This window comes from Triturus cristatus, chromosome 2_1 (assembly GCF_964204655.1).
Source record: "Triturus cristatus chromosome 2_1, aTriCri1.1, whole genome shotgun sequence".
NCBI classification, from domain to species: Eukaryota; Metazoa; Chordata; class Amphibia; order Caudata; family Salamandridae; genus Triturus; species Triturus cristatus.
Genome location: NC_140581.1, coordinates 1,029,511,487 through 1,029,523,851, shown reverse-complemented (window position 1 = coordinate 1,029,523,851; position 12,365 = coordinate 1,029,511,487). Strand labels below are relative to the sequence as shown.

General features: G+C 39.8%; 1 protein-coding gene across 2 annotated transcripts in view; it reads left to right on the top strand.

Annotated features, from left to right (window-relative positions):
• Window positions 1–12,365, top strand: part of LOC146866271 (alcohol dehydrogenase 1-like) — a 306,192-nt gene that overhangs the window by 193,554 nt on the left and 100,273 nt on the right. For both annotated transcript variants that reach the window (XR_014970817.1, XM_085635185.1), the window contains exon 6: window positions 533–793. Coding sequence is in view for 1 of the 2 variants with exons in the window: in XM_085635185.1 (XP_085491311.1) it covers window positions 533–793 (261 nt within the window). In the remaining variant the exon portion in view is untranslated. The remainder of the gene's footprint in view (window positions 1–532; window positions 794–12,365) is intronic.

Genomic DNA, 12,365 nt, shown 5'->3' with positions numbered 1-12,365 from the left:
TCAATATGCAGAAATGTCATCACCTAAATATTAACTATTAAATAGAAAGCAGGTAGGTATATTTAGGTGAGAATAGATATTGTCAACATATAATTCCTATTCCCATATATTATAGCCATTTAATCTCCCTGATGTTACCAGGAACATTAACAACAGTAATTCCAGGAGCCGGATAATGGGTATTATACCACACCACATGTAATGAGGGACATTGTGGGAATTCAGGTGTCTATACTCACAGTACATGTAGAGAGCAACTCCCTTTGCACTGAAGATGAAGACTCTAATAAGCATGGGCCTGGTTTTCTAAGGGGTTACAGTATCAAGGATATTTGGAGGCTCTACATCTTTAAGGGTAAGTAAGGTGTTTGGACAATGAAGTCCAACTTTTTTGATTGAAAATTGACAGAGTGGTACAGTGTCAACATTAATTCCAAAAGCTTCTTCGAACAGCACACTTTTCTTATCTTATTTTAATAAATCAACCTTGGAGTTCACCCAGATTTTTTTACCCTCTTTTATCTATTTGCAGGTTCATGCTGGGTCTACTTGTGTCGTTTTTGGTCTGGGAGGAATTGGCCTTTCTGCCATAATTGGTTGCCAAGTGGCGGGCGCTGCACGGATCATTGCGGTTGACATCAATAAGGATAAGTTTGCAAAGGCAAGAGTATTAGGAGCTACTGAATGCCTCAGTCCCAAGGATTTCACCAAACCCATCCATGAGGTTATCACGGAGATGACGGATGGTGGCGCAGACTATACCTTTGAGTGTGTTGGAATCATTGATCTTATGGTATGTCAACTTGTGCCCACCAGCAGCTCTTTTGTCTGGTAAACATTAAATGCGCAGGAAGTGCGAAGTGGAGCATGAATTGTTAAGATATTATGTTATGTTAAAAAAAAAGATTTGCATTGCACTGTATGACCATTATCATAGGCTTACAGTTCTGCTGAGTTTGCATACCTTTGTTCTCTTGTTTTGACAATTTGTACACAGGCTGGAGTCTGTATTCTGTTGGAGTAGGATCATGATGATTCTGTTGTGGTTAATTTTTTGTGTATATCTTTGGGTGTTGCTTGGTATGTAATTGGAGATCTGCTGTACCATTCTGAGTGCACAACATTGGAAGGATTGGTATGTTCATTGTGCAGCTTGAGGCATGTGACAATGGTGTCTTACCAGTACCACTGTATCCCTTAAAATCATTCTAGTTGTGAGGACAATGGGTGCTTCAGCAAATCAGCATTTATGGCAGGGAGGGGCAAACTGCTGCCTTGTATTGTGCCATCCATTTAACTATAATCACATATCTACATATTTGCAATCAATGTTGATAACACGACCATATGTTTACCTTTTCTACTTTAAAATTTATGTAGAGACTGCCTATCTTTTGAGGTACTTAATAATCCTCAGGGTCAGGAATGGGGCACAAGGACAGTTTTGCAAATGTGTAAAAAAAATTCAAAAGGCCAATTTACAAAGATTTTGCTGTGACTTACTTTTGAAACACTCCTGGCTTGCTCCTGAGTGTCGTATATAGGTAAGTAGAAGCCGATGTTACTGTTAGCTTTCTTATGGAATTGAGGAGTAAGTCAGAAGTGCTATAAGAGTAAATGGGTTCTCCTTGTAGCAAAATCTTTGTTGAACAGTCCCATTGTATTGATGCCATGCTCGTCCTTACGTTAAGGAGTACAATAGAATCCTTCTTAAGAGGTACAAGATATCAGGGCCCTCTCTGAGTGGAGAGTGGTCTATATGACCTATGGCTGAGAAGATTAATAACAAATATTTTTATAATTCAGACAACCTAGTATTGGTTCTGTTGCTGATAAAGAAAAATGCGGGTCTCGTTGGTACCTGAGTCAGTTACTCAAAATCCAGTGGCATTCTAAGTCTGAAATATTAGCTTCATATGGTAATCAAGGTGACCACCCAGTAGAACACATGCATGCACTGCTCATCTTTGTGTTCACTGTGAAATTCTCACCACTGATAATGTTATCAACTGTGCTGATGCTGTTGTTTGTAAATGTTTGTGCACAAACAGTGCTCCCTGAGTTGCCTACCACCTGCTAACTTTGGCCACAGAATAACCACTTTTATTGACCGCATGTAACCCCCTTGAAGTGCAGCATGTCTTGCAGTATTCACTACACAACGGAACATTAGCTGTATTCATTAAGGGCATTGCATTTGTGGTGTTTGCTTTTAGGGTGAGGACATTTATCACCAATAGCCTTGTAAAGTAGTACTACCAGTCTTACAATTAATGCTTGGTGCTCACATAGTAGGACCTGAGTGATATAGATTGTGCTGGAGTCAGCTGAATTTTCACTGTCATTTACACTAATTGTCAGGTGCTAAAAACACAGCCTATGCACCAGTTGATGCAAATGACAAAACACGTATCTCATCACCAAAAATTTCGGCTATACTTATGGTGGGGGAGGGGCTACCATATAAATGAGCCACAGAAGTGCTAACTTTAGATGAGGTTTCTGCCACACAGGTTGGGGCTTACTGATGTCTTAACTAGTTGAAAATCTGGAGAAGCGATATGTTGTGACTTAAAACAGTGCTAAACAGTCCAATTCAATAATGCATAATAACCACACAGCAGCACAAAAACTCAATATATAACCACCACAACAAATAGCAAAACTACAAATGAGTACAAACGTTGTTGTCACACATTATAACCTTACAAATTAGATTCCACAAAACCATGGTAAAAGGTGTGACTTAAATAACATCCACGCTAGACAACACTTTCATGTGATCAAGCCTCTTATATCTGAAGCCCTGGTTCAGATAAGGAAAGCAAAGTATAGAATGCACAGCTGGATGGTAGATTCTTGTCTGTCCAATCCCAGGAGCCTCATTTATAGTTGGGTGGGGGGAGCACCAGTTCCTGTCCTGCCATACCTGTATTCCCCTTGTTCTACTTAGAGTGGGTGGCATTGCTGTGTTTACACCCGCAGAGTCCATAAAAGCTCTGCTGGTTTAACCTCTGATGGTGCAGCCTATCTGCAATGTGGGTGCTGTCATTCTTTAGCCAAATGTCGGCCCTTTGCTGTGCATTTGTTTGTGTTTGAGTGACTCGTTTCTTTAGGCATTATGTCCTGGGGCCTTATGTGATTTATTGCTGCAATCTTCCCGGTGCGTTTGAGGCGTGTTCCATATCTGGTGTTTCCATAATGTGAAGTGCTAGGTGTGGAAAGAGGACTGCTGGGTTATGTTGATCTGATGAAAGGCCACTCTGAAACTGTAAAAAGTGTTTTATTGTGAATTTGGGTAGTACAGGCAACAGTTGCTCTGCGGTGTGCTGAACTTCTATCAGTTCAATTCTTTCTTTATTAAGGTATGAAACTCAAAAAGATGTCCGCTTAAAAAGTTACAAGCAAATCACAAGAAAATAATACAATTTACATTGTGCAAATAAAGACGTTTACCATATTATTCATATAAGTCACAAAAAACAAGTCACTCACTTTTAAAGGGACAAAAAATATAGCAGCATGTCAACAGAGTACAGATTTGTACAGATAAAATCACAACCATAAAATCAACAAAGGATATAGCTAGAAAAAGAGAGAAAAAATAACTTATATAATAGAACACCGTTCGACCAAGTAGCAATAATTAAGTGCACAATTCTACAAACAGTAAAAAGATACTAATAAAATGACATTGAAGAAGAAATCAAATATCACAATGAAATTGGATTATATTACAGTTGTAGTTCCTTTACCATAGCAAATAAGTGTAAAAAATCATGTGAAAAATGCAAGCAATACAAGAAGAAGGAGAATAACAAAGAATCTAATTAGTCAAGTCCACAATAGGAAAATTTAATTCAATCTAGTGCAGCAGTTCAATGCAGGGTTCCATAATTAATTCAGCAACACTTTAGAAACCATAATGGGGGATACAGTACAATTCCTTTACCGCAACAAATAAATAGAATTATTTGGTTACACAATTTTATAAAGTACCAGAATGAGATAAGTGGTATACAATCGGATAATTGAACCCCCAGAATAGGAGGCTATATGACTTGGTATGAATAAAACTATTGCACCCATACACCCCTGTCTAAATCAAAAATGAAAAATACGGCTAAAACAAATTTCAAAACACCTTAAAAAACATGAAGATTTTTTTACAGACTAATTCATTCTTAGGGAATGGAGAAATTCCCGGGCTGTAGCTACAGTTTCGACATTATTCTGTACGAACAAATGACGCAATAGACTTAGGCGATAAAATAGCCTGAATGGGACTACAAACATAATTTCATCAATGTTCTGAGTGCCCAGATTACTTAGGTTGCAATATTTTCCTGTGCTCACAGGGGGAAAACCAGCTTACCGTTAAGTCATTTAAAGGTAAGAGGTTCATACGGAATAAAATTAGAAAACGGAATGACCCCATGATCTAAATTCCAGTATAAATATTTCTGGTCAACTCTCGGATTACAGGAATTACCTATTGTCTTCAATCTTTCCTTCTGTCTGCAAGTCTTAAGGTCTCTTTGATAACTGATAGTGCAGCTAGTGCTTTTTAAAAAGGCTTTGAGTTCCATAGGTGAGAAAGAGAGCACTGGCTCTTCTTGTGCGCAAAAGAGATTTATTGTTGAGTTGAAGTCACGTGCATACCAGTATTTGTCGGTCATTGGAACCAAAGATCTCTCGCCTGAGGAAGCATCCCATTGTATTTGCCTCACTAATCTTTAGCAAATATCCCCACCGGATTACTCTAGCTAAACCTCGGACTAATTAATTTACAAGCCAAATTCCAGGCGTATAGCCGGAATTGAGATCAGTATATTTAAGGTATTTAGTTCATGTAAAATCTGGCCCTCTATTTTATCGAGTAAACTCCATTCTACTATTTGAATGGATTCAATAGCTTACAGGAGTGTTGCTGGGTACTTTGCTTCAAAGATAGGCAACATGTGCAAAAAATGCCTACGGCCCATTTCATTATAGAATCTACGTAAGCCATTAGCGTTTGATGTGGCTTTACTGGAGCAGTGATCAATATGGGGTTTGTTCTTACTGGTACCAGTTATCACTTTACCCAAATAGAGATAGGACTCTACAATCTTGAGTTTCTCGGATCATATGCTCCAAACAAAGTTACAAACTTTTCTATTCTTTTTATTTCTTTAAATCAAAATGTTTCTTTTCACGGTGTTTATTTTCAAGTATTGAGGTGCTGTATATTTTTGTAGAGCCTTCAGCTTCTTACTTAATCCAATAGGAGTCAGATCCATAATAATAATATTGTCCGCATACATAAGACATGGAAAAGGATGGCCACCTATCTTCGGTGCATCGCCCTCTTGAGAAGAAAAAGTCAGGAAAATCAACCACATAAATGGAGAAAAGGATCAGGTTTAAAAGACAGCCTTGTTTCAGGGAATTTTTTTAAATATTGTGGCTGAAAGGCCTTGATCACCTCCCTTGAGAACCTGAGACCATGAATTAGAATGCAGAGCCATTATAACGGATAAAAGAAGGAGGAGATTCCCATTTTTTAAAGTGTTTTCCAGAGTAATGGGCGGTCTATCTTGCCGAAGGCTTGACTTCTAATAACAGGACCTGTTTATACATTGATCCTATGCTAACACCTTCATGGATGTAGATAGTCAAGTCCAGAGAATCAACTTACCTATTGGAGATAAAAGAAGTGATGGAAATGTTTCATTTGTTGGAATTCATATTTTCAATGTATTCTGGAAGTGTTTTCATTGGTACTTGCCAGATTAGCAAGATATTTTCATTGTTTCTTCCCCCAAATCTTATGTGTATTTTCAGATGTTCGTATTTCTCATTCCTCAACCAGAACCTTTCTACATCTACCATCATCATACAAACATACAGTGGAGCAAATTTTGCTCCTGTTGCTGTCACTTGTTTTTCCAAATAGAATTCAGTGTTGAAAGAAATATCATAATTGGAAAGGCAAAAACATAACATGTTAAAAATCATCTTGATGGTTTCCAGGAAATATTTTCATGCTTGTTACGAGGGTCATAGTGACTGCTGCAATTTCATCCTAATGATGAATAGAGGAGTAAAGGCTTACAACAAATGCACAAGTCAGGGGTACAAGGTAGTGGACGGGGGGCACTCACTATTTTCACAGGGTGGAGACTGTGCACCCTGCCAAGAAGTTGGGTCTCACTTAAACAATATGCTGAACTCGTGTAGATGTAAAATTCAAGTAACGGGACAAATTCGGCAGCATCTTCACATTGTATACTTTTGATCCGCATCAACATGCAGGTGGGGGGGTCCTATTTCAAACTCCAGCTAGGCCCATAACAAAGACCAAATTTGAGGGGTCATTATGTTCCTTTTGTTCGACTGTCCTGGCTGGGATCGGTCTGGAGCCTCACACCTATATGCAAATTCAGTGGAGGAGAAACAAAGGTACATACCTAGTTAGGAGAGATATGCTTTGTTCAGTCCCTGTATACCAGATATGCATGCACTGTAAAAATGTCAGATGTGTTGGTCTTTCCTGGATTTACACAAAATAAATCATATCTATATAGTGCTTACTACCCCTGACGAGACATTGAAATAACAGTTCAAATATCACAATTTTTATAGTGCTATTCACCCCAATTCAGGGTATCGGTCTGCATTACAGCACACATACACATTGCATATGCAATAAATCACATAAGTTTGTAAATCATTATGCAGGATATGTTACATACAACAGTGGGGGTTATAAGGTGTAGAAGTCACAAATCATCCTTCATAGTTCACTCATGCACCTATTGAACATTATGTATTGCATTCCTGTCCTTCCTTGGGCTGGTGCACAAAGTGCTGCCTTGCACCAATGCAGGCACCCTTGCAAATCATTGATAAATATGTCCCTCCATTGTAAAACTTCCATTCACCAAGCAGTCAGGCTTTACTAGAAGCATTTCAGAGTACTAACATGGATGATAAGTTATTGACACTCCTTGAGAGAAATCTGACTCCAATTTGTAAAAATACTCTATTTGTATCTTATTTCAGACACCAAAGTGAATGGAATAAACTACCTATAGCTGGAGTTATATATTTTTCAAACAATATTAAATCAGCGTAGAAAAATACATAGACAAAATAACATTGTGGTCAATAGGGCAAAATACACTAATGACAATTAGTCACTTGCAGGTCACGTTACTTGGGCGTCGGTTACCAGATTGGTGACAAACAAGCCTTAGCATTGGTAAGCTTTAGGAACTTCACTGGGTCTGGAGGTGTATCACAGTGGCCTGAAACCTTAGAGAAGGTGAGACTATAACTCCCACAAAACACTGGATAACCTGGTTTTGGGCAATCCCTTGTAGGGCCTGATGGCCAGTGATTCTTTGAATCCTGTAAATGTTTTTACCTGCAGTTTGCAGGGCACTAGTTACACTAGACTAGGGGTGATTGAGAGTGCTTCTGGCTTCCACAAGGGTCCCTCTCTTCGGGGTATTCAAGTTTTAGCCAAGGACATGGGTTGTTCACACAATTTAAAGTATGTTGCCTTAGGGACAAAGTATCTCTCTATTGCTTTGTGCTGGGGGGCAAATTCCTGTTATCGATGATCTTGTTTCCTCTTGGTCCTTCTATGAAGTAAATTGTTCAGATCAGAGGTTCTGGTGGAAGGGGGTCCCTTAAACCTTATATTTAGGGGAGCTAGGGTGTGTGGAAGCTAGTAACCAATCGGCAGCTACTCCCTGGAGCTAGTCCCCCCGCCGAGGTGACCACATCCAGTGGCATAGGTCATCCTTTCGACCCAGGAACTCACCATTTCTGCCCTCCTAAGAATGGCATCATTACATTTTAGGTGTACAAACCTGGCTGTCTACCCAGAGATGTGGCCAGCCTTTCTTTGGGGTGTACACTTCATGCATAGCCAATTTCGCACCTTGCCCTGGTGCAAGAGCACCTGGGGCAAAGTAAGGGCTGTTTCCTGCCCAGGGGGCAGCCCAGGTGCATATCAGAGGTGGAGCAGCCTTTGACGCTCACTGCTGTGAGATGGCAATTTACTAGCCAGCTGGGAAGGAGGGAGGTGTGACCTCCTTCCTGCCCAGCCTTTTTTCTTACTCCTGGGAGTGATTACACTGCCTAGCAGGAGGTCTGAATCCTGTCCTAGCAGTATATTGATTATATCTTAGATCTTGAAGGATGTATTACTCCATCACAACCATTACAGATATCCTGTCTGCCAAAATATAAATCCCATTACACCCTCTTGTTGTTTATATTTCAGCGGACGGGATATCTGTCAACATTTTGACGGAGAAACCTGTCTGCCAAGATCTAGATCAGGTCCTTCATCTAATACAAATCACTTGATTTACAGCAAACACATAATTCTGAACATGGACAAAAAACTGGTCAGTCTACTATACTGAGACAAATAAGGGAAAATCAAGTTCAAATACAATGCCAATAAAAATCCACCATTTTAAATATCACAGCATAACATAATGTCCATTATTGTTTCTACGTCAAGTAAATGCCCTAACAATTCATCTGCCAGAATATAAAATACTATAAAAGTTTAAGTGTATTAAACACCACGGTGTTTCTAATACATAGCTGAGTGATACTCAAATGATCCAAGAAACAAACGATCTTGCTAGGTGGCTTTTCAAGTATTTCTTGGTGCTGCTAATAATATGGTGCTCAATGTGCCATCTGATCAGGCATGCCCCTTATATATGCCAGAATTTACTGAGTATGCCAGCTATAAGTGGTGAACCCTTATTCCCACATAGGTCACAGATGTCCATTTTTCTAGAGAAGAGCTAAATATATCAGGGTCCTGGTAAGGCTATGTTGGCTTTTCTCCGGATACCATGAATTCAACAAGTTACTAATTACTCGAATTGCTAATTTGAACACCTGCAGTGGGATGGGTGCAGGGTCTGGTCGGGCCCAACAACCAACCCCCACTTCCATGACTATATGCAATAGAGTGGGGCGTGTGCTGTAGATTTGACGAAAAGACAATATGAGAGATAGAAACAGAAACATAGAAAAAGAATGATAGACAAAAACGGAGCAAGATAATTAGAATTAGCAAGATAGTAAACAAAACGGGCCAGAGTAAGAGAAAAACTAGACCAGCAAAGGAAAGCAAACAAAAAAAACTATGAGAAAATAGAGAGAGAGGCAGATAAAGAAATTAGAAACCAAATAACAGTCTGCAAATACAGTGTAAGAAGAAAAAAAAGGGCAACAGAAATACAAAAAAAATGAAGAGAGACAGAGAGAGGCGCACAGTAAAAGAGAGAAAGACATAATAAATAAAACTGAAAGTTAAAAATAGGCAAAGAAAAAGATTCATAACCACATGCAGGAACAAATACATCAGAGAAGCACAGAAAATCGTGAAAAAGTAGAAGTCAAAAACCATAAAGAAACGCAAGCCACTAAAAACAAACACCCTTTTAAAACAACTGGTAGAAAAGGTATGGCTATGGAAACACTAATGCAATATTAATCACACAAGTAAAGACACATTCAAAATAAGACAGGTACACAAACCAAAAAAATTTAAAAAAGACTCTTATAAAACAAACAGAAAACAAACAAGCAAACAAAACATTATAGTGGGAAACTACAAAAAAATAGAACATCCACCAGAAACAACATGATATGTAAAAACATTGCACAACAAAAAATAGCTAAATTACCAAAGTTTTGAAAACTATCCAAAATATTGTGACTGAAAATAAACCGTTAAGTACTTAAACATAAGGCCAAGAATATGAACAACTTGAAGTAAAGGGGAGCGCCTTTAAAATGAATTGAACGCAAAACACCCTCTCCCCTTTTAACTAAATGACCTTGAGGATGGGGTTCCAGGGTCTGAAAAAGGTTCGGGAGGGGTTTGTGTGTCCCCCTGCCCTAATTTAAAATTAATGGCCCTGGGGATGGGGTCTCTGTGGCCTCAATGAGGTATGGGGAGGGGATCCGTGCCCCTTCATCTTAATGTTTTACTCAACCCCTGGCGATGGTGTCCTGTGGCCTTACAATGGCCCACAGAGGGGGATACACAACCCCTCCTCATATAAAATAAATCAGCCTCAGAGATGTGGGTCCTTGGTGCTCGGAAATGGCCCACCCACCGGACCATGGACCACCCCAGGGCTTTGTTTTTAAAGTGTATGAGCCTGTATTTTTAAAAACATTTTACTGCGGATTTGCGGATCCACTACAAATGTTCAGCAATTTATTTTATTACATTTCTGGCCCTGGGTATCCCTCTCACTCTTATATCTTTTTTATATTTATTTCCATGCCAAGAAACTCAGTCTCCAAGTCTTAAAATGGCTCTCATCACATCATTGTTGATGCAGTTGCAGCCATTCAGATTTTATCTTAAGATGTTTCAGCTCCTCATATCCTAGACAACATGAAATATCTATAATTTTTATCTTAACATCTTGAAAACTACTGAACTGAATTTCACAAAATCACAAAAAGCACAAAAGGTACACTTTACGGACCAAGAGCTTGCTTTCTGCCAAAATCAGGAAACATGGTGCTAACTATAACTACCCTGTTGGAACTGCCACTGGGTAATATATAGGACTACCTAGCTTAAAGAATATGTCAGTCCAGGGTGGTTAAATATGACCTGGATCACAAACCTTCCAAAATAAACTGGCTCTGAAAGCAATTTACTATCAACCTTCTTCCTAAAAAATGTTCAGAAGGATTGCCATTCACTAAAACTGCCAAACATCGTCATTAACTTTCAGTGTCGTTGTCCCACTTGTTTTCTTCAGTTCTTCTCTTCTAGTACTTCCACTGCTTCCTTTCAGTCCAACTCCACCTCAGTCACTCCCTGGTTTTTCTCTTCCTCTCTGCTTTTTTCTCAAGTACCAAAAATAAAAAAGGGAAAGAAGGCTGCCAAGAAACATTGCAACAATGGAGACAATTGTTGTAGAATTTAGGAAGAGAAATATAGAACCAGATAGGGACAGGAGCAGAAACGGAGTGTAGCTAGGTGAAGATTAGAGCTGATGGGACACTGGGGGTGCAAATGCAGTAGTTGCAGGGGTCTTTGTTGCAGAAGTAGTAGAGGAAAAGGGAACAACATGAATAGGACAAGAATGGGGGAGAATTACGCTATATAAAACAAAACAAATTGTGGAAAATGGTGCTTAGCTGGTTGAAAGAAATAGTAAAGTGGAACATGGGCAGTGTTTAATTCATTAAAGAATATGTGCCAGGCCTTAGAAATCTGCTGACTCTGCTAACGAAGGCTGGGGTGCTGAATAGCCAGGCCAAATAGTCAAATTCCACCTCTTGACTCCTCTTTAATCCACCATTAGACACTCCTTGCCTCTTTATCTCACTCTTGCTGATTTCTTTTATCCCTGCTTTCTTTCTTTGACTATTTTTTTTTTCTCTCTTGTCATGAATCAAAGTCTGTGGATGAAAAATAAGTGCTGGCTCCCAAAAAAAAGTACCTGTGTAATCACCAGCTCAATTTAAGTACTGCCTTTTCAATGGTCTCCATCAGGCAGTTATAAAGGATGTTGCTAATAAAATGCATTAGTAAGGATTGATTTAACAGCAAACGTAGCAAAGAGAAGCAAAGTTATTGTCATGGATGACTTGTCAAAATCAATTCTTCATACATGTCTTTCAAGAAATCGATACTAACGAGAATAACATGGAATATATTCATCAGAATAATATAGAAATGGGGGCTAGGCTTAACTGGGGTGGTGGAGTGAGCTAAAGAATGATGATCTCTGAACTGGGGTGGTGGAGTGAGCTAAGAATGATGATGGATTAAACCCACATCAGTTGACTGGGGGTGAGTGTTTGATTTGCTCAAATGCTCCGTCCATCATCCCCTTTGGTATCACTTAACTGCCAAGCATGGCAGCTGAGACCTAGCCATGCTCCCTACGGTCTTTCCTCATCCTTCATAATCCTTGCCCTGCATTGGTGGCCTGTTGCTTTCCATCCATTGCTGAGGATTGGTGTGATGCAGCTGTGCCTCCCTGCTACAGGTCTTGAGTGAGAGGGTCAGCAGCCACTGTGGTGGTGTGGCCATTTGGGTTGACCTTGGACCGGTGTTGACTGTGTGGTTTAGAATGTGACGCCCCCATGCTATGCTTGGGCCCCATCTGAGGACGCTGCGTGGCTGACGGAATGGAGGGAGGAATAGCACTGCTACTGCTAGGACTGCTGTGCAGCACTGAAGCAGAGTGTTGTTGCAGCCTCTGCAAGGCCTGATTCTTCAGCATAGCTGGGGACTGGCAGGGGAGCTGCTCTACAAGCCAGATGTTGGCCCCCGATGGGGCAGGGGCTGTTGACAGGACGGTAAG